At 37.9% G+C, this 21,858-nt stretch overlaps 1 protein-coding gene across 5 annotated transcripts in view; it reads right to left on the reverse strand.

Moving 5' to 3' along the window:
* The window catches only part of SBF2 (SET binding factor 2), a 305,339-nt gene that overhangs the window by 208,167 nt on the left and 75,314 nt on the right, over positions 1-21,858 (reverse strand). For all 5 annotated transcript variants that reach the window (XM_030483971.1, XM_030483973.1, XM_030483974.1 and 2 more), the window contains exon 6: positions 219-307. In XM_030483971.1, the coding sequence (XP_030339831.1) occupies positions 219-307 (89 nt within the window). The remainder of the gene's footprint in view (positions 1-218; positions 308-21,858) is intronic.

The raw sequence follows: 21,858 nt of genomic DNA on the forward strand, positions 1-21,858 counted from the left end.
ATTCTAGGAATATCTACTCACTGGTACAGACCAGAATAAGTTATCTTCTGTTAGCCAAAATTATTATTCTTAAAGCTATTACCTATCCCCTCTACTCGCTTAATTTCTATCCATTCCCTGTTGGGTTAGCTAATAAAGATAATTGCATGAAGGCAGATGTATCTTCCAATTGCATGCGAAAAAAATTCTGGAAGTTATAAAATGTAATGCATACTTACCAACTCTATTCCCTGTGGAAAAGGAGTATCTTCCCAGTCCTTCTGAGGAAATCTTTGTATTATTTTTCCCAAGCCTTCTGTTGGTCCTGCTGAAAGATAAAATTCAATTACTTGAAGTCATGCTGGTGGAACTTAAATTGTCCTAAATTTGAGATTATTTTCAGAATATACCCAGTATTAGGAAATGCTTCACAACAAGAGGCAGAACAGGCTCCTCAAATGTGTCTTGTAAGTCATATAATAAAAACAATCTTAATATTCTCCAGCAGTAACACAAGGAGTTGCTATATGAAATGAAGCTGCAAGCTGCACCCAGCCTATGCACATCATGCATGTTTTCAAAGTGACAGATAATTACTGGTAATTCTAGGCTCTCTCCACAAATAGTAGTAAGTTAAAAACTAATATAATGGATAATGTGATATTAAAACAGAAATCTAACATTTGTCAACAAGCAGTCTTCAAAGAAGTCTATAGATTAAAAATCCATATGATTTATCCAGGACACTAGCTCCTTGCCAGTATTTCTAGTTGGTTCCTTGGACAAGTCAGCAGCGATTTTCTACACAGAAAGATAGAGAGAAAAAACAACACAATTGACCTTTTATTTTCTATACTCTCTCCTTTTTCAAAACCACCGTGCTATAGATAGGAAGCCACAAATACTCAACTGTAGCATCTTGTCATTCTGAATGGTACAGGAACAGAAACATGAAATGAGCAAACAAAACACACACATGCTTCCAAGTCAATCACTGGGCAGAGACAAGAGGCCCAAGTTCTTAGCCCTACTCTAAAGAGAAGGCAAAAGCAGCAGAGCTGAACAGTTACTGTAAAGCAGCACCCACCCAGGCAACCAGCAGGTACATTCAAACCAACCAAGCAGAACGCACACAGCTCTAGAAACCCACTGTATTTGCATTGCCTTACCCAGCAAGTGGATCACAGGAAAAACACAGTAGATAAAGGAAGCAAGTGTGTATCACTGCAAGCATGGGTGCAAATCCGATTTAAAATAAAAACAGATACTGAAGAAATCATTTTTCTATTAAACTAGCTTAAAGCTAGTTTAAAGCTTCCTAAAAGGCAAAGTTGAAATTTGCGACCATTTTAAAAATTATTCTAAAAATTAAAAAATTCTGCAATAGCAGTAGCAGTCCCTATGTGTTGCTTCCTCTACAGACACCCAAGCAGCAGCAACAAATATCCTATTTTCCTGGCTTTAACATAAAAAACAATTTTCAGTTTGATACAATTCAAGTCTGCTAGCATAAAGCAACTCATAAATCAGTGCTGTGGTAGAAAAAAATATCCTTCTCTAAGCTTCCTGCTAATTTACAGTTTAAGTTTGCCACTATCTTAAAACCCACAATAAATTTTACAAGGCATTTAGGTAGAATTAATCTGACAATTTAGTAAGATGTATTTTCTCTAGTTTATGTACTTTTACACTTAATGTTCTATGATTTTTCTCCTTAAAAAAATTTAGGAATAGATGTTCTTGGTACAATGGGCATGTAAACTACACAGAGTAAACTCCAAACCGTAATCTTACCCCCATGACAGCACATACTGATTGTGATTCCCCAAGGCAGCATGCTGAAGAACTGCAATCAGACTGGGTTAGCTAGGAGATGTAAGCAGCACTAAGGGATGTAATCAGCGAGTTAAAAGGCAAAAGAGAGATACTGTATTTAGACAGAAACTGCAGAGGTGCTGAGAAAGCAGAGTTAGGATGTGCCAGAAACCAAGGAACAAATACAGATATGCTTACAGTTGCACTTCTTGTTAAGGAAAGAGAGCTCCATATCTACTAGACTGTAAGAACTGAATAGGATCACCAGTCACTAATTTCACTTGTTTAAGATCAAGTGTTGCTTCAAGTACTCTTTCTTACACTTACACAGTATCTTCTACTGAAATATCACTCCTCTGCCCCCACCATTTCTTCATGACATCCTTCTAAAAATAGGAGGCATAAACAGAGAGGCTTTACCAATCCCTCCCTAAACAGCTCTCAGAAGAGCTGTCATACACCTCCCCTCCTAAGGCAGGTAAATACACTCCTGCATTCCTCCTTTCTTGTATAGACATCCAGTCCCTCTTCCCTTCTTCCATGCAAAAAACCACAACAGCTACATTTTCAACTAGATATGGTAGAAATGTATATGTATTCTGTTGCTAGCATGCATTAAACAGCCTTTAGCCTTCTCTGCTCTCTTCTTACCCTTCATGTTTGGTAACCCACTCAGAGAACTTGTCTTTCCTCCCATTTCTTTAAGCAGTGACCTACTTGATAGCCTCTACTCTTGCATTCTGAGAGGACTCCTTCACTGACTCAATATCAGAACTTCTTCCCTTGTTGAGTTAAAGTCTCAAATTACCATGTTATCTGCTTTTCATAAATCATATCTTTGTCAAATATCTTCTCCCTTTAGTTGTTCTAAAGATGGCAGGTGAAGCAAGGAAGAGACAGCAAACAAATGCATCCAAACAGCAGTGCATCTACTCCAAGCAGAGTAGAACTTGTGGTTGAGAGGCCAACAGCAAGAAAGGGCAGATGGACCGAAGTGAACAGAGATACCAAGACTTCCTGGAAAGGAAGTATCAAAGAATTACAGCAGCAAAAAGTGGTCAGTCTCTGCTGTATGTAAGTCCCCCACGTTTTCTCTGTGGGAACAGAGGTGACAGGTTTTTTACACTGAATCCACCCCAGTTCTCAGAAGACTGAGACCTCCAATACTATCAACTACACCTATAAATGCAGCTCAAAATTTCTTCTCCTTCATTACATTTTAAAGCTACTAATCCTTCCAGTTCTCTTTTTATTAGACTGCTAGAAAGACTCTCCCTAGGTTACAATATTGGAACTTCTTTTAATTCAGTATTGAGATGTACAATTTTTTTTTTTAATGCATTTGTAATCTTCATTCCTTTATGTCAACATGTTACAAGTCTTTTTAGACTCCTTTTCTTAGAAGCACGCTCATGCTGGCCACCAGTGTTAGAAGACCTTACTGCATGTAAATCCACTTTACATTCAAGAGGGATTATAAACCTCAGTAGGAATTTACCTAAGGAAAAAAAAAAAAAAAAAAGTACCTCTGAATATTTTCTGAAGGCCAGACTGAACTTCTTAACACTACCTGAACTCGCACTTTAGGGCATCTCTAGGATCGAAGAGAAATCATTGCAAAATATGTAATAGTTAAATGAAAGTTTCACATGCTGAGGAGATATCTTGAAATCATTATATACGGAATAAAGTGTTCAATACTATTTAGAAAAAATCATTTTGCTGTTTTTCGCGCATGCATTATTCTTCTTTTCAAGTCAATGCCATGGTGAATCCTTCAACTAGATTTTTAGCACGGACCCTTAAATCCTTCTACTTTCAAACTGTTTACTCCTCTCTACTACCAAATACAGAGTTTTGGTACAACACTCCTACATGCTTCAAATTTTTTCCTCCGGAGTACTGAAAGCAGGTAGAGGATGCTTTAAACACTGCCTGTTAACTGGGTGCTTTATCATGGTCTAATTGAGGTCATACTTTTGAAACTAATTGAATGCCATATCATCTAATTTGAATCTAATAATGTACTTTTAACTCTAGCGATTTATCGAGATAAGACATACAAAGTCTGCAAATAATATGCACAAACTGGTTCAGATTGCTTCACTCCTGTTTCTGAAACACCAGTTCCAAAGCTGGCTGGAAGCAGCTGTGACTGGCACAACTGCACAACCTCCTCTCATACAACTTGCACCCTGCTCCCAAAACTCAGCAATTTATGGCCAGTACAGCTATTCCTGATTTTTCCATCTTAGAGGCCACTGGTGGGAAAACAGTCTGGAAAAAAGAAACACTTTCCATCTACCTCTAGTTCAAGCGCCACTGATTTGGTATCCAAGTTTTCAAAAAAATTACAAAAGAAACCTTTTGAACAGGAGCCTCAAGAACATTCCAGATATTAAACAAAGTTAAGGCCCAAACCAGTTAAGATGAATCTTCAGAAAGATCAAAGTTGGAAAAAAGAGTTTATGGAAGGATGCATGAAGAATACACCATAGAAATGTAACATTTTAAAGGACAAATAAAAAAGTTAATAGTTCTGTATCAAAGATATGAGCATAAGGGGGAAAAAAAAAAAAAGAGAGAAATATAAATACCCACATCCAGCAGATGTGAATAAAAAAAATGTGAAAAAAATAATACAAAATTCCCAAAACAAGCACTGTTAATCCTTCCACAAAGAAGTACTGTGATAGAGATTTACAAATCTACTTATAATGCCTAAAATCTAATTATTTCACATGGCTTCTTAAATTGCATAAATTACATGGGATAGATGAGAAACAGTTTCTTCCATCCCACCAGAATTTGGTTTGTTTTCAGGCAGGGGAAAGGGAAGATTTTGTCCTTTGCTGTTCTGGGTTGTTTGGGTTTTTTTAAATGAATCTGCACTCTTTTAAAATCAGGGCAAATCTTCAAAATCTGTTTTACATGTTTCCAATTACAAAGTACAATTCACTGCAATTTGATAAATTTGGAAAATAAATAAAAATATTATTTTCAAATACCCAAGTTACTCAACTGCAAGTTGTGTTCTTAGTGAAAAGTTTAGACCAGGAACACTCGAAAGAATCTCCATTCCACAGGCAGTGAGGACCTGGCCTGCTCTTGCCAGACGCAGCATCTTACTTTGATTGTAACTTTACTTCACCCAAATACAGAAATTTAAATTTATTCCTTATACAGAAGCAAAAAAATAGATAGAAAAGGTCTGCCTTATGGACACTACTCCTTTACATGAATGCATATACAAAGTAACTTGCTTAATGCTGCTACACAAGATTAAAACCTGTGCTAGAGAAGACAGTAGCTGCACGCCCATTTAATGATAAACCCAATTCAGTACAGTATGCTCATCACATTTTTCCAGTACTTTACTGTGTAAGCACTGTTGACTTTCTGTTGGCATTTTTCAACCCAACTAGTTAAATAACAGTGGAATTGTAGTAAGTCCCTAAATCCCATGGCTTGGGGTAAGGGGGTGTCGATGCTATCTGCCTTCAATAGACTACATAAAAGCCATTCATCTTTCAGCAGAGCAGTTATGTCTGAAGATAACAGATTATTCAAGAGGTGGCTACAACTCAGCACCTAAGTGATTTCACGTTCTCAACTAGTTTAGCACAACAAGCAGAAACAGAAAAAAAAAAGATCAAACCATGGGATTTCAACAACAGCTATCACTTCTTTCAATATATGCTACTTATAACTACTGACAACTGTCCAAAAATACCAAGGTCACATACCAAATGTTAACATTGTTACACCAGGTTTCATTCACGTCTTTATTTTTTAATGATTTTCCAAACACAGAGGTTGTTGGGTTTTTTAAATTCTTCTGACCAAGTATTTGAAAGCATGTTTAATCAATAATACAAAATTTCATTGTATGTAAAGGAATCCATTACAATTATTTTACAAAATTTCAAGACCTCCATTAAAGATCAAATTAGAAAATCTATACCCATTATACAAAGTAGGGGAGACCAGTATAGTTACTTTGAGTTTAAATGGACTGAGGCTCGCTACATCAGGTGGGTTTCAAAAATTGTGACAGACTGCCATTTCCTATTCCATTATACTGTACAGCTCACTTGGTTAAACTAGAGGTATCTCAGTAACTTCTATCCCATTCTGGTCTCTACTGCTTTCACTGGACGAGTAACAGCCTTCACCCATTTTTTCTGATACAAAAAATAAAATAAGGTGATTACATTTTCCCATTAATAAGTTTTAGATCCCAACCACTTTCCCTCCACTCTGCATCTATCCTTTCCAAAGTCTTCTTTTGAGCCCATTTTATTAATTCTTAACATTAAAAGGACATTTCTTCAGCAGTCAAGTGAAATTCCTATTAACTAAATCTAATTAAGCAAATGTGAAACCACATTTAAAACACACACACACACAACAAATAGCCAGTGAACACCAACAGTAACCTGTACAGTTAGTGCCTGCCAGTACGTTTTACAGATCCCAGATCTACAAAGATTTCAGAGGTTTTGCTCTTCATTCCGCTCCATTAAGAGTGACTTATCCATATTCTTAATATATTGCAGCAATATATTGAAATATTTTGAAAGTTGTAAGTTTACATTTACAGCAATGAACTGCAATTTAATTTTCATGAAGGGTGCCAGGTGATAACAGTAATAATTATCATCCAATAGTATCTTTACCTTTAAGATGGCTTAACTCTTTGATCCATTAAGAATCTAAGCTGACCTCACAGTAAATCAGGCTTCAAACTTCTAGACATTACATCCTTGTCCCCGCACAATACGTACACATAGTGAATTTGCCCGAGACCAAAACTGAAATTTCAGCCTGAAAGAATGCTAAATGAGCAATCTGTATTGTAAGCTATAAAGGAAAAAGCAACTTTTCTCCCCAGCTAGCCTCATGTGATCTTCCTTCTGTCTCCTTCCCCTTTTCCCATCTTTTTCTTTAAACAATACAAACATGCAACACATTAAAATTTTGGCATAATTCGCTGTTTCCTGAACCCTAGTCCCCTAAACTCCCTTCTTACATAAATCCTTCCCCATGAAAGGTCACATGCCATCTCTTGCTTGCCCTTGAAATTCCAGAAGTGAGCTGTTAATGCAACTTACATTCCAAATTAATGAGAACGGTGATAAACTGCCTTTTCACTTACAAGCCCCTGATAAAAATACATTTGAGCTCTAAGTATTGTTAATCATACATGCAAAGCCTTGAATGTAAGCAATTTGGCGATCTGCTACAAAAGATACGATTTTCAGGTCTGCACAGAAGAAACACTACAGATCACAGACAAAGAACATCAGTAATTGTGCCACTCAAAATACTTCAAATCTACCATTATAGAACCTCCACGTAAAGTTAATAAGTAAATAATTTCAAGTATTCAGAAGTACAGCTTTACACGTTCAAAGTTAGAAACACACTGTCAGTGTGAAAGATACAGAGACACAGGTGGCAGCGTACAGTACCACTTATCCTTCTTTCAAAACAGTACCTCATACAAAACACTTCACTAAAACTGTTGTGAAGTAAAGTCCTTCTCATTTCAAAGTTCTCAAGCAATTTGAAACAGCAGAAGTTTTAAACTACCAAGGACTGTTCAGCCTGGAGAACGCTCTGACTCTGGGGAGACCTTAGAGCAGCTTCCAGTGCCTAAAGGGGCCAACAAGAAATCTGAAGAGTGGCTTTTTACAAGGGCATGTAGTGACAGGACAAGGGGGAATTGCTTTAAATTGAAAGAGGGTAATTTAGATCAGACATTAGGAAAAATTCTTCACTATGGGTGTAGTGAGGCCCTGGCACAGGTTGCCAAGAGAAGCTGTGGCTGCCCCATCCCTGGCAGTGTTCAAGGCCAGGCTGGATGGGGCTTTGAGCAACCTGCTCTAGTGGAAGGTGTCCCTGCTCATGGCAGGGGGATTGGAACTAGATTATCTTTAAGGTCCCTTCCAACCCAAACCACTCCAGGATTCTATGATTCTTGGATTCTTGTCACTGTTAAGGATTTTGGAAAAGCTCATCATGGAAGCATGAAGACAACTCCCATTCCATCTTATGCCTCTGTTTGTAAAAGGGAACAGAAGTGTAGCTGAGGTCTCCCCTACCTTTAAAAACATCATTACAGAAATCCTGATGCCAGAAGACAGAAAATACCACAAAAGATATTCCCATTTTAACTCAGTCCCTATGCAGGAGTCAAGAACTAGAAGTGAACAAGAGGCCAAAGGAGAAATAACATTGAATATCTTGAAAGAAAAATATTTGATAGGCCTAAAACACATGGCATGAAGGTCTGAAAAAATCTGCTCAACTCTATTATAGCACATCACAGGCTACGTGCATCCTAACGTCTAAAGTAGCTTGGACATAGACATTTACATAAAAAGCATTTAAGTGATGTATTCAAGAGAAGAAAGACTTTTTTGCAGCCCAACAGCCACAAAAGGTTAACAAAATGCTGATACTTTTAGGAAGACGAGTGAAGACAGGCTTCCCACAGTGACCACGGACACTATTTGTACAACTGGCAAAATTCACAGTCAGTTCATCTTAATCAAGTCAAAGAAATGCATGCTACAATCTTGGGAACTTGAACGACAGACGTTCCAGAGGCTTGCCATATTATCAAGGATACAACAAATAACAGGATAAGATGATCCTTGGGCCCTTTTCTTTGTAAACAGGAAAAAATTGTTGACCTTGGAAAGCAAAGAAGTATTTCAATCTTACCCCAAATGCACTAGCACTGCTAGTGAGGACTACCTGAAATACTTGGATGGTCCAAATTCCTGAACGCTCCAATATTTATTTGATTCTGATACTTTTCTATTTTGCAAAGCCATTAACCCATCCTACACAGAAGTGAAGGAAGCATAGGGAAAGTGCTCTATGCCCCCAAAGGATGTACAAGAAACACATGTTTCTGCTGAAAGAAGGCTAGCAATTGCCACTCAGTTAGAAAACCTCTAAAATATGTTTGAAAGGTCAGGGGAAAAAAAAAAAAAAAAATCAGATTTAAGGATGATCTTCATCCATTGAATTTGTACCAATGCCAAGCAAAATGAAAATGGATAAATACCATAAAAAATAGAAGAGGGAAAAAATCAGAGAAAAGGGGAGCATAGGCAGAATGAAGAGGAAGAAGAGGGAATAAATAGGGATTCATCACCACCACAGGCTAGATGAATTATTTACCTACTGCAATGATGTCCCTCTAATACTGCTCAGTGTAAGGCACAACAGCACTGACTGATGGTGCACACTATGATGCGGTCAGCCAGGACTCCATCAGCTTCTAGCCCCTCTGAAGATACACATACCAAACATCACCAAGTCAGTATTATACCTGAAAAACTGTTAGTCATGTAAAGTACAGTCTCATTTTGAAACCTGTGATTAAGACCAAAACTTTAGTGACCAGTGCAATGACCTCACTGACATTTTTCAATTGCAAGTTCTATAAAAAGTTATTTCTTTTTGCTGCTGTTACATATACTGTAACAAAGCTGGTAAAGGATCTGGAGGATAAGTCTTATAAAAAATGACTGAGGGAACTGGAGAAGAGAAGGCTTAGGGGGGACCTTATCACTCTCTACAAGTACCTGAAAGGAGGTTGTAGTGAGGTGGGGGTCGGTCTCTTCTCCCAGGTAACAAGCAATAGGACAAGAGGTAACAGCCTCAAGCTGCGCCAGGGGAGACTTAGATTAGGAAAAATTTCTTCACTGAGAGGGTGATAAGGTATTGGAACAGGCTGCCCAGGGCAGTGGTGGAATCACTGTCCCTGGAAGTGTTCAAAAACCATGTAGATAAGGCCCTTAGTGACATGGCTTAGTGGTGGACTTGGCAGTCCTGGGGTTAAGGTTGGACTTGATTATCTTAAAGGTCTTTTCCAACCTAGTTGATTCTGTGATTTAAAGAGCCCCTGGAGGAACTTCTGCAATAACATGAAATGTCCTTCAAGCAGCTTTTATGTACTGGGACCCACGAAAGTGTCATTTACTATTGAAGAACCCTTCAGTACCATCCTCTTCCACCTTTCACTAGGGTTCCAACTCTCCCAAAATTTTGTATGGATAAGTTACTGACACAGTGAACACAGCTTGGCTGTGTAACTGCTGGATCTCAGGACTCTTCCTTCCAAACTGAAGTTGGAAGAAACTGGAACTTCTGGACACACACTGTTATTTTTGCTGGGGGGACAGTAATACGGCTTTGCAAAAGTCTTAAAAGGAAATAACAGACAAAAGAAAACAACAGTGGATATTATATCATTTTCAAGTTATTCCCTATTCAACAGGGGACATAATATCCAAGAAATTGGGAAAAAGCTTGGGAGGCTGGCAGGGAGAAAGTTTCCTGCTCACCGACAATTCCCCTTCTTGTTTGCAAACAAATCACTTTTGCCAGCTTCTGGATAGGAAGGGAAGAATAGACTTCAAAATAAACACTCTATGTTAAACAAACATTCTTTTGAACACACCAAACTGAACAAGACTTCCCAGCTGTCTTGGAAAAGAATTTTTTATTTATTTTCAAGGAAGGTATAAAAATTAAGACGACAAAACTGTACTCAGCTTTGTACTCTGAATCAACGTCAGTTCCTCAGACTGCTCACAGAAAAAAAGAAAATTTAGGCAGCTTTTCAGTTCTAACAAAGAATATATATTGCTTTGCTTTAGAAATAACACTGCCCTATTTCGTAAACCTGATTTCTGTTTTCAGTAAATGATCTTCCTCCAACAACTACCTTTTGATTTATCTTTAACTCATATAGCAAATAATTAAAAAGAAAGCTCCACTTTGAAATTTTCCATTGAAATTTCTGGATGAGGAGAGGAACAAGTAGGCCTGTGAGCAACAAGTTACTGAGGCTTGAATTCCTAAAGGGCTTGATCCCACTCATAAGAATCTCAGTCTAACAAGTTCTGAGCACTGATACATTTTTATCTCATCTGTAACATCCGCTCCACAGCAGTCTGGTGGGCAACAGCATTTTTATTGTACTGTAAGCTTTTCCTAACTTTGAATACTTGTACAATTCTTCTATTGGACTGACTACTTCCAGAAACCTTGTCAGAACTCAGTTCTTGCAGCATCTTCTGAACTGCCTAGCTCTTTGGCTTTAGCAGGGTATCTTCACCTTTCCGCAGCTGGTTTCCTAAGGAAATGAGGCTTTTGAAGTGGATGTTGTCTTAAGTCTTTCTCTCCACTCCCTTCAGCTTTTAGCTATAAACATAATAAAAGCAGGAATACAAAACCTGAAATATATTAATAAGATGAAGTTACTATTAAACTCCATGCACCATAACACCTACTATTATTTTAAGATCCAGGTAGGGAAAGTTTATTTTGCAGAAACAGTGTCACGAGTTCAAGAAATGCTTCTAAAACTAATGTATGTGCTACCAGAATATTATTAGATACAGCCTATTTGACAGAATAAGGTTAGTACTAGCTGGATATACAGGGTGGAATAATCATACACAAAGTTTGGGGTTGGGTCTTCTTTTGTAAAAGATGTGTAAACTCTTGGACAAAGACTTCTTTCTAATGCAAACAATGAGACTTCCCTTGAAGCACACATTTGTACCCAACGGTCTGAACAACTGGTTTCATTTGAGGGAGAGAGCCACAGAACTCAAATTCAGCCAAAAAGGAAAAAGCTCTGAAACAAGTTCTCAAAAACTGATTCAGAAGAGTCTTCTGAAGTGAAAGACAAAGATTTCACACCTATTGCATTGCTAAATGAGACATGGAAACAATGCAAATATGGGTGTCTCTAAACGTATATAAAATTACATGCTTTCCCTGTTATAGAGATTCATGACCAACCACTAAGAGGAACACTTCTTTGTTTCCTTCAAAAATTATAGTGGTTTGTGTAACATCATTTAAGACCTACTGTCAGAAGGTCTTTAAGCAAATACTCAGATTGCATGAGGAATCTTATCCCTACCGCAGTCTATCTTTGAAAAAGATAAAATTAGATTACCAGTGCAAATTATCACCTGAAAATTTTGCTGATGAGGAAAATTGTTACTGTACAAGACCAAATGCGTCTTCTCAAGCATTGACTTGTTTCAAAGGCACCAGGGAGTCGGATGTATCTAATTAGCAGGGAATGCAATGTTGCAAAAGAGTAAGCAAAACACTTCCCAGAGCTGGCTGATAACTTCAGTTCAATGGAGAGCTGCTCACCAACATACAGACCACGATAAGTGAGCAGAGAGTACATTTTTTGAGACAGAAAGAAGATTCTGCACTGATTTTCCATCCCATGAGGAACAGCAAATACAGCATTAGAACACAGTTCTAGCTATACCAAGTTCACATATTTGAAATAGATGTTTGGACTCCATCTATATTGAGTGAAAGATTAATCTTCACTACAAATCACTTTTTTTCCCTTTTAAACTGAATACATTCTACCTTTCTCTAAATCTTCACATACCTTTTAAAGTAAACTGATCTGCATAAAGAACGTAGGTGTGGTAAGAAACACACAGTTACAGGTTTACAGAGCTTCATGTATCTGACCTCCAAGCAAAAATACTGAGATAAATGGCCACAGCATTTCAAGTTATTTGTGTGAATGTTTTCAAAGATTTTGACAGCAAACATTTTGCAGCTATCTAATGTACAAAAAGCTAGTCGGAAAACGGTTTTTCCTTTTAAAAAAATCAACAAAACACACAAATCAATGTTTTAAAGCCAAGCCATTTGTCATTACCTAGATCTTTAATTCTTATGTAAATTACCTGAAAGATTACTCATACAGCCTAAAAGGCTGGCTCTTTGTACAGAGTTAAGTTACATTAGCTAATCTCCTTGAAGATCAGCTTGCTAATGAGGTAGACCTGCATGATCTGGCTTTTTAACATCATTATTGATTTGATGCTACTGTCAAACCTAACTAAGCAAACAAAGTAAGCTTACTATAGTAACAGATAACCAAAGAGCCTCCTCTAATTCTTCTACCAGGTAGAAAGATATAACTCAAGTTATCCATCACAATCATCCTCTCTTTGGTCAACATACTGCACAGAATTCACTACACTATTCCATTTCACATAAAGATCTCGACTGAAAACTGTATTACCTACTTTCTATATGAATAATCTTACGCTTCACATACAAGTTCCTTAATGGGAAGCAGGAGAAGAAATGCAAGAGCATGCTGGTTTAAATGCAGAAAGTAAAAATGTAAGGTTCAGATTTAAATATGCAATGCTTAAGACACTCATAAATAAGGAGGAACTACAAGATAATGTCCTTCAGCTTTTCTTTTCCCCAGATTAGCCTGACCTTACAGACTTTAGCGGGTGAGATCCTGTTAGTTGAAATGCAACAGCACATGCACACATTTTTTGTTGGAGGAACAGAATCATGTCAGCTTCAGATTTGAAGGTTTTTAATTTTGGTAACTGTGTCAGGAACTACCACCTTATAAAAGAGTAGCATCCGTACTGTCCACTACTACAGTTCCTAAAAAAAACCACCAAAGTTTTATTTCAGAATCTTACAATGACTGCTGCCATGCCGATTGAGCTGCTCCATTAGCACGATATAAAACACTTACCCTATACCAACTGCAGATGTAGCCCTGATTCTCAGTGCAGAAAACAGGGTATATATAGCAGTGGCCACATCATGCAATGTAAGAACATGTGTGGCATCAGGCTATATTATCATGGGTGACTTGCAGAGGGGAAGCAAATAGCTCGTCTCCCACTTTTTCTTATTTCACCTACTGAATGCATCATTATCCTGGACCATTAAATTGAAAGACAGACTGATCAGATTTCAAAGATTTTGCCTGCTATTTTCTCTTTGGCCTGACAGCTGTACTGAAAAGATATTTTTCTTGTGCCAGATGTCAGAATAACAAACTTAATGCTCCAACTTAGAAAATACTTTCCATCATAATACCAGAACACTTCCAATAAAGGAGTTCACTATCTTTGGTTACCATGGTGACAGACAACCTGTCAAAACAGGGCCATCCCCATTTTGTACTCAGTGAAGTATTTATTGCTCAAAACCACAAGTAAGTGACAAAGCTGTAGATGAAACACTCATACAGCTACTTTATGTCTGAGTGAAATGGCTCCACTACGGAGTTTAAGTTCCTCTGCCTCCACACAGATAAACTCACAAAAGCCATTTTTACAAAGCAGTACTATTGCCATACTAAACAATCCTCACGATAACCTGTTCTCAGCTGTAGCCTAAAATTGGACATATGTTAGACTTTAATACATAAATCTCTTTAGTTCTGTGGTATTCTTATACAGCCCACATACATAACATCATCTTAAAATAATAGTGAGAAGAATTCAGTGGTATGAAAGACACTAAGGTGGTGATTCTCCAAGAGCATCTTTGGTTATACAGTAGTTTTGAAGAAAATATGAGCCAAGAACACCCTTTTACGTGCTTCTGAATACCTGCCACAGCATACATTAAATAACCTAATATGAATTCTAACTCTCAGAAAGCCTCACAATTCAGTTACTTGAGACAGAAAAAGGCAGATTACTGGGACCGAAACAGACTACTACGTTCCACCCATAACAGGAAACAACAGAGATGGAATATCACTACAGGAAGTTTATCTAGCAAGATAAAAAGAAGGCTGAGCGATGTGATGCTCACAGAGTGCTGAATACCTTGTCACCTGAGAGTGAAGAACATTCTAACACACAATGCAAAATGCATTCAACCAGCCTTGATAAATAAGGTGCGTATACATATGTGAAAGACACCAAGGCTAAGCAAGGCCTTGAATTTTCTCTACCTTTCACACAAGACAAAAATTGCAGAAGGTACAAATATCAAAATCTTCTCACCTATACATGTATATTATAAATAAATAAAAAAAAAAACAAACAAAACCCACAAAAACAAACAACAGTAACATTCCTTGTCTTTCTTTGGACTAGAAAGACTCAAAGATTTTTAATAACGGAAACCAAAGAACCTAAGTATGGCCAGACACCCTGGTGTAATCAAGAGTGTATCCAAGGAAGTTTGGCTACAAAGCAGAAGAGCTTCCAGTTGCTGGATGAAGGAAAACAGATAGATTCCCCATTTCCAAGTAATTCTTCCAAGTAATTAGAATATTATGTCTGCTGCTCATGGTTTAGAAGCAAAATACCTCAAATTTGTGTATCAAAGTTTGAAGCTCCACATGGATAAACTACTGACAGGTGAATTTCCATGTACCTATCCCCCCCCAAAAATTTGCTTATTAAAAGAGAAATGACTCTGCATCATGTTACCTGTCAATCCAGTAACAGGCAATGAAATTGACCATCATACTTAAGCTCTCAATCATTTCAAAGACTCCAGAGCCCTAGAGCATCTATGTAAAACTTTTTCTAACCAAAACCACAGTTCTTGCATAACATGACAGTGGAAAAGAGCTTCCCAACTCCCACATAACACATCTGATGTCACTGTCTTGGAGGATTCAGGGAAGTACAAGTGCCGAACAGTACTATCACAGCAAATCTGCGCAGTGTTGACCACTCACCAAAGGAATGACTTCCAGAAGAACACAGAACGATTCCAGATACTTAAAGTCACCTGAGGTAACATTTGATGCAATGAGTCATGTCAGATAAATAGGTCTTCTGTCTTAGAAGGAAGACATACTGATTTACCATAGTGGTTAACCAAGTATGTAATCACAGAACCAAACTTAAAGACTGTAATCTTTTATAGGAAGTAGACCCCTTCTCACTAAGGATTCAAGAATAACTTCTGTTACTCCACAACTTGGATTGGTACAGTGTTCAGCTTTTGTACAACACCTAACTCCACAGACTAATACCATCTAGGTCTCTTAATACAAAGAGACAACCTGAAGACAATTTGGAGTAAGAAGTAATTCTGTCTGGTTTCAGTGGACAGGAAGTCAAAGAACAGCTTGTTCGCTTCAGGAAAGCAGTGCTAAATAATCTGACAGTCCAACTGCACTGGGGCAAAGCCCAACTGCTCCAAGGCAAAAGAACAAATGCCTTTGCTGAAAGCAGCCTTGTGCTTCAAATGCTTGCTTTTGAACACGGAAGGCTTTGCCAAGAAGAAAGATTCACTTCCTAAAAAGCTGGTACCCTGTGAGCAGTGAAATAACAGAATTTGGAGATGTTCAGGGACATGTACTAGGTCTAGTTGCAATGAAGTTCATTTCCTTCATAGTAGCCCGTATGGTGCTGTGTTTTAGATATGTGACTAAAACAGCATCGATAATAAACCAAGGTTTTAGCTGTTGGTCAAAGTGATCGTACAGCATCAAGGCCTTCTCTGTTTCCCACTCTGCCTCCCACAGAGAGTAGGCCTAGGGGTGGGCAAGAGACTGGAAGGGGACACAGCTGGGACAGCTGGCCCAAATCAATCAGAGATTCCCATACCATGTAACGTCATGCTCAGTGGTAAAACTGGAGGAGTTCTTCCAACCAAAGTAGATGCTGCTTGGAGACAGACTGAACTTTGGTCTGCTCATGGGACATGGAGACTGATCACAGTTGCATCACTTCCCCCCCAGCATCTTTTTTCCTCCCACCTTCAGTTACTAAACTATCTTTATCTCAGCCCATAATTTTTTGGCCTTCTGATTCTCTCCCCTATCCCACTGTAGGAGAGTAAGCAAACAAGGGGGTGAAGGCTTAGTCACTGGCCAGGGTCCACCCACCACACAGAGGATTCAGGAGGTTAATCAGATTTCCTTAACAGGCAATGACATCCAGGCTGCAGAAAGATGACAAAACACAACCACAAAACATGGTTCCATTTCCACACTGAAGTATATCCTCTACTCATTTCAGCAAGTTTAATCACTGCAGTACACCTTTCCCAAGAAGCAAATAACGGTTCCAGAGACCAGCTTCTGGAAAAGTTCTGAGGTACTACTTCCACAAAGGTTAGGAATTTTCATTGCAAAAGTAAAGATGAACCTGCTTAGAATAAATTTACACTATTTTTCTCTGGGGTAGCATGTTGTAACCAATACACACTGGCTGAATGCCTGAACTGTAGCCACAGAGAAAGAATGTGGGTCTTATGGAGGCAAATCTAGAACTCACACATAAGGAGTACAATCGCTACTATCATAATTCTGGCTTCTTAATTTAATTTCCCTGACACAACCAATACTCTCCAAGGTGTGAGGTCTTGAACACATAGCACTCCAAGCATATGTTAACTTTGTCTTCCTGGACTTTACTTAATGACCAAATGCTAAACAGGCTGTCTAATGTATCATGTCGAAAGAAAGGTAGTATCTTCAAAATGGACTTGTTAGGATAGCAGCACCTGATGAGTTTGCTGACAAGAACTTGCCTGGCACTAAAGATAGTGGTAAATGGTCTCACTTTAGGTGATATCAACTTTTAGCAGCCACAGGCCCTGAGACCCTGAGAGATGTTCAGTGCCTTTTCAAGAAGACAATCTTTCAGTATAAAGATCTTGGTCATTTTTGTTTTGATAAAGAATGATTGGTGGAGAATCTTAACGTTTCCATCTCTGTGGTAACAGGGATACAACATATGCAGAGTACAAAATGGAGTCGGTTCTCAAGTTGCAAAGGAATTTGGGAAGCCGGAATATTTTGGATAAAGAACAAATATAGAACAACTTTTTCTGCCACTTTGAAAAGAAAACAACTCACAGCTATGGAACACTTCATCTCCCCAAGGAACAGACGTGCCAGATGCATTCCAGCTAACGCATCCACGTGTTTTCTCATTCTCCCGGCATGGAGCATGAATGTTCCATCTACAAAGCTTGTACAAGGAAAACATTTCCTATTCTCAGGTTTTTAAGTGTAAGTGGTGTGAGCATATTCATGTGGGCTACATTCAAATATGGAACTACAAGTTCTGTAGTACTTTAAATGAAAAATGCATTATAGAAGAAATATTCTTAAAGGGCTCAGGAAGCCTTTCTTCTGCTTATACTGCAGTTCTGTAGAAAAATTGTATCAACTGTACCCAAAAGGATTTTTAACCCCCCTGGAATAAAGGACACAAAAAGTACAACCAGGGACAACTGTTCTCTACTGGTGTTCTCTGTTACCTTTTGTTCTTATTTTTGAACCCTATGAGAATTTGAAGTGGAACAGAACCAGATGTATCAGAGTAAGTTTTTTCATTCTGGCACATTCAGGCAAAACCTGCTTTACACAATTAAACATGACTAAACCTTAACTATTTAATTTGGGAGGGGTGCCTACCTATCAGTGACAAGCTGCAGTCACTCAGAGAGAACACCTAATAAAAAAAAAAAAAAAAAACACCAAAAAAAAAACACACCAAAAAACCCAAACCAAAACAAAAACAAAAACAAACAAAAAAAACCCAAACAAGGAAAAAAACCTAGTCTAGGAAAGAAATCAAGGCCCATGCTCCACTCTCACCTCCCGAAAGAAACTAAATGAAAACTGTATCCCAAGTTACAAAGGAAAAAAATCACTGAACAGGAGTTCAACTGTGGAAAGACTATCCTAAATTCTTCCAAAAATAAAAATCACCTGTATATGAAGAACAATGGTATACACTAGAATTGTCTTTGCATTAAACTCTGAGCTATTAGTTCAAACATGCTGAAAAAAACCCACAAGAGTGATATAAATTATTAAAGACTAGAAAAGTCAAGGACTTGCTTCGCTTCTGCATCTAATCCATACATACATATTGCAAAATGGTGAAGAACAGTGGCATACCACATTTGTTACTATTAAAACTATGCTATCTACAAACAAACAAAACAAAAAGCATTCACATATACATGCAAAGCTACCATATTCTAATCCCGGCTACTGGCTATGACTCCAGCATGCCTTCTCTCTAATCTACATACCATTTATGAGTGTCTAAATGTATTAGTCAACAATAATTGTAATGAATTGGATTCAGCATATACCACAATCATAACACTCAATACAGTATTCAAAATCATTACCCAGCACCAGACATTAGAATTTATTAATCTTATTCAGATGTCTATCACAAAACTGAAACTCCACCATAATTCCTTAATTAGAAGTGGCACTTTTAGTTTTAAAACGCAAAAATCAACATAAAAGCAAACTATTATGGCACTGTTTCCCAAATTCCAGATCTAGAAGGTTATCACCAAAGAGCCCCTGGGGCTACAGGCACCACTGGCTTTAGCACGCAACCTCCAAACGAAAGTACTACGCTATTATCCAGCCCTGCCACTACATGCAAAAGGATACTAAAAGTGCAAAAGCCCTACAAACTTTGAAATCCTGTGGGACTTGCATGTGTAATACAGTCTGAGTATCAAATTGCAAAATTACTTCCAACTGTTCTAAAATGTATCCTTCCAGATCATCACAACTACAAAGAGGAAAGAATTTCTCTGTACGCTGGAAGTGACACATCAAAAAGGTACCCCATCAAACTATTCCAAGATATCCTTCCTTATGCACGTTGTCACCTTCATTCAGTAGGGATTTCTTTTTTAATGCCAGAGTTATCCAAAACCTACCAAATGCCCTGTCAAGCAGTACAGCCTAGCATGACAAGTTTAAACAAGTTGTTACCTAGCCTTACTTTTAAAACATCAGAATTCTTATCTTCTAAGATGAGTTTTGACCAAAACTAGACCCAAAAAATAAGAGTCAATCAGTGTGCACTGGACATGCAACTAATTACTGCCTATTGTAGAACACGCAGCCTTTATAAAACCTTTAGTAAAGTTCCTCATCACCTGCAGCCTGGAGGAAAAGGAACTGTCTCAGCTGTGGGAAGAACATGATCTCATGACCCAGCAAAAGCCTACTCAGTCAACCGCTTGCCAGCAGTCACTGATAATATCATAAAAGCACCTACAATGTTCCCCAGAGGAGAGATAACAGCTTACATGCTATTTTTATTTTCAGAACAATTTCCACCCGAGACACATGCCTACTGAGTTTGCAAAGTGCTGTAGCCTTTTGTACTGGAACTTGAAAGCCAAAAGTATGTTGGATAAATAAAACATATTTTGTAATATAGCTAGCTAGATGTGTAAAAATGACAGAATAGATACTCACTGTTTCAGATTAATATATTCAAACAGGTTTCACTACTCAACTAGATCCTAGTGATGTCTTTGCATAAGTAGATTTTTATAATAGAAACTGATGCCAGTTAAGCGTTATTTGTCAAAGTGATAGATGATACTTTCTGAAGTAAACACTACTTTTCCCACAGAGGTCTGCACTGAAGTACTCTTTGTCCTGCACAATGTCATCCAAGTCCTAGTTATTTTCACTGCATATTTATACAACACTCAATTAAATGTATTCTCAAACACTCACTCTAAACTGTGTTTCTATTTGTTATCCAAAACAGGAGCCCTTAAAGATACTGTTACACTATTTAATGGCATACATGCAAAACCCCACATGACTTTTTCCAGGACATGCTTCTAATCCCTTCCTTAACGCTCACACCAACTATCCTCAGAGCAATTAATTCCTAGAGAAATTATTATCAAAGTAGTTCCCATATCCTATTACGTATCTTTACACAGCATTTCCACTTTCCAACCTTTCAATACTATTTTTCCCCATTCTAACTATAACGTACACATGCAAACAAACTATGAAAGGAGAGAGTACGCATTTTTTAAAAAGAAAGCAAACTGTTATTCTAGCCTGCGTCTGGTCAAACACTGCCTACATCACTCAAATTCCATACAAAATGTTAACTTCCATATTCAGTTGTGGGTATTTTTCCCACTACCCATGACCCAGGAATCTGAAAAGGTATATTAGAAGTTCCTGAACATGCAAGATTACACTACCACTGCAAATGTGAGAAGCTATGCTGCTATGCTACCATGACAACTAGCATGACAATTTCACATGGTTTTTATTCACCTCCACATCAATCTAAGTACTGTGTTTGAGGTTTTTCTCCCCAGCCCATAGCTAACACTGACATGCTTTAGGAGGTACGGGAACATGTATCAAGCTATAAATATCTCAGTTTTATAGAAGAGCATCAAGGTGCATGGAATCTCCACCCTACCATTTTCCAAAGCTAGAAAAGCCCATTTTGTCCTGGCTCTGTCCTGAAAGTCACTCACTTTTCCAAGAACAGAAGCCAGAAAGCACAGCAGGAGAGGGCAGCAGAGGCTGCTGAAAGCATTGACATTGCCTAGCAAGAAGACATCCAACTATTACACCTATTAAGAAACAACTCTACATCTCAATGGCTAAATTCTGTACATCCTGACAAGGGGATGGAGAAGCAAAAGGAAGGATATGAACATGGTAAAAAGGTACACATCCTGATTGTATATTGTTTAGCTCAGAGGTCTTCAGGAAAAAAAAATGCCTATGTAGAAACAAACTCATACACAGTGTCAAAACATAAAGTAAACTAAAACTTACACCTGTTAATATAATGCACATACACTTGGCTTTTTTGTTCAGGCAAATTCTATACTGTATTGAAACTTTTCTGTTATTCTGCTTTGCTTTATGTTTTTCCTCTTCCATGTAAAAAAACCCCACGACAAACAGCAATCATGAAAAAACATTCAAGCAAATAACAAAGCCAATAACGATTTTGCAGTTCTCTTAAGACTGAAAATGTTATTAGCACTAAACCTTCACAACTCCACAAAGAACATCCTCTAGCCAACTAGCCAGAGCACTATGAACCATACAAAATGAAGTAGAATAAATTAAAATCTCAACGCATCATGTACAGTTGTTACTTCACAGCAGTTTACATTTACCTGATTTTCTTCTACCAAGAATCAAGCATGTTCAGAAACAGCCAGAGATGCTAAACTAACTAGGCATACCCATAACAGAAAACATATTTTGGGGGTTTTATTTACTGGATCAACATGTTCAGAACCCTGTTTCCTCAGAGATGTCAAGAGTTGTTAATGCCACTTAAGATGCCATTGATAATATCGTTACAACGGGGACATACTACTGCAGCAGCTTGAACAACACAAGAAAGGTCTTGAAGAATTACTGGAATTTATTGAAAATCAAAATGCACCTGTAATTAAAATCTGACTCACATGAAAACT

The sequence above is a fragment of the Strigops habroptila genome, chromosome 4, assembly GCF_004027225.2.
Source record: "Strigops habroptila isolate Jane chromosome 4, bStrHab1.2.pri, whole genome shotgun sequence".
In the NCBI taxonomy this organism is placed as follows: Eukaryota; Metazoa; Chordata; class Aves; order Psittaciformes; family Psittacidae; genus Strigops; species Strigops habroptila.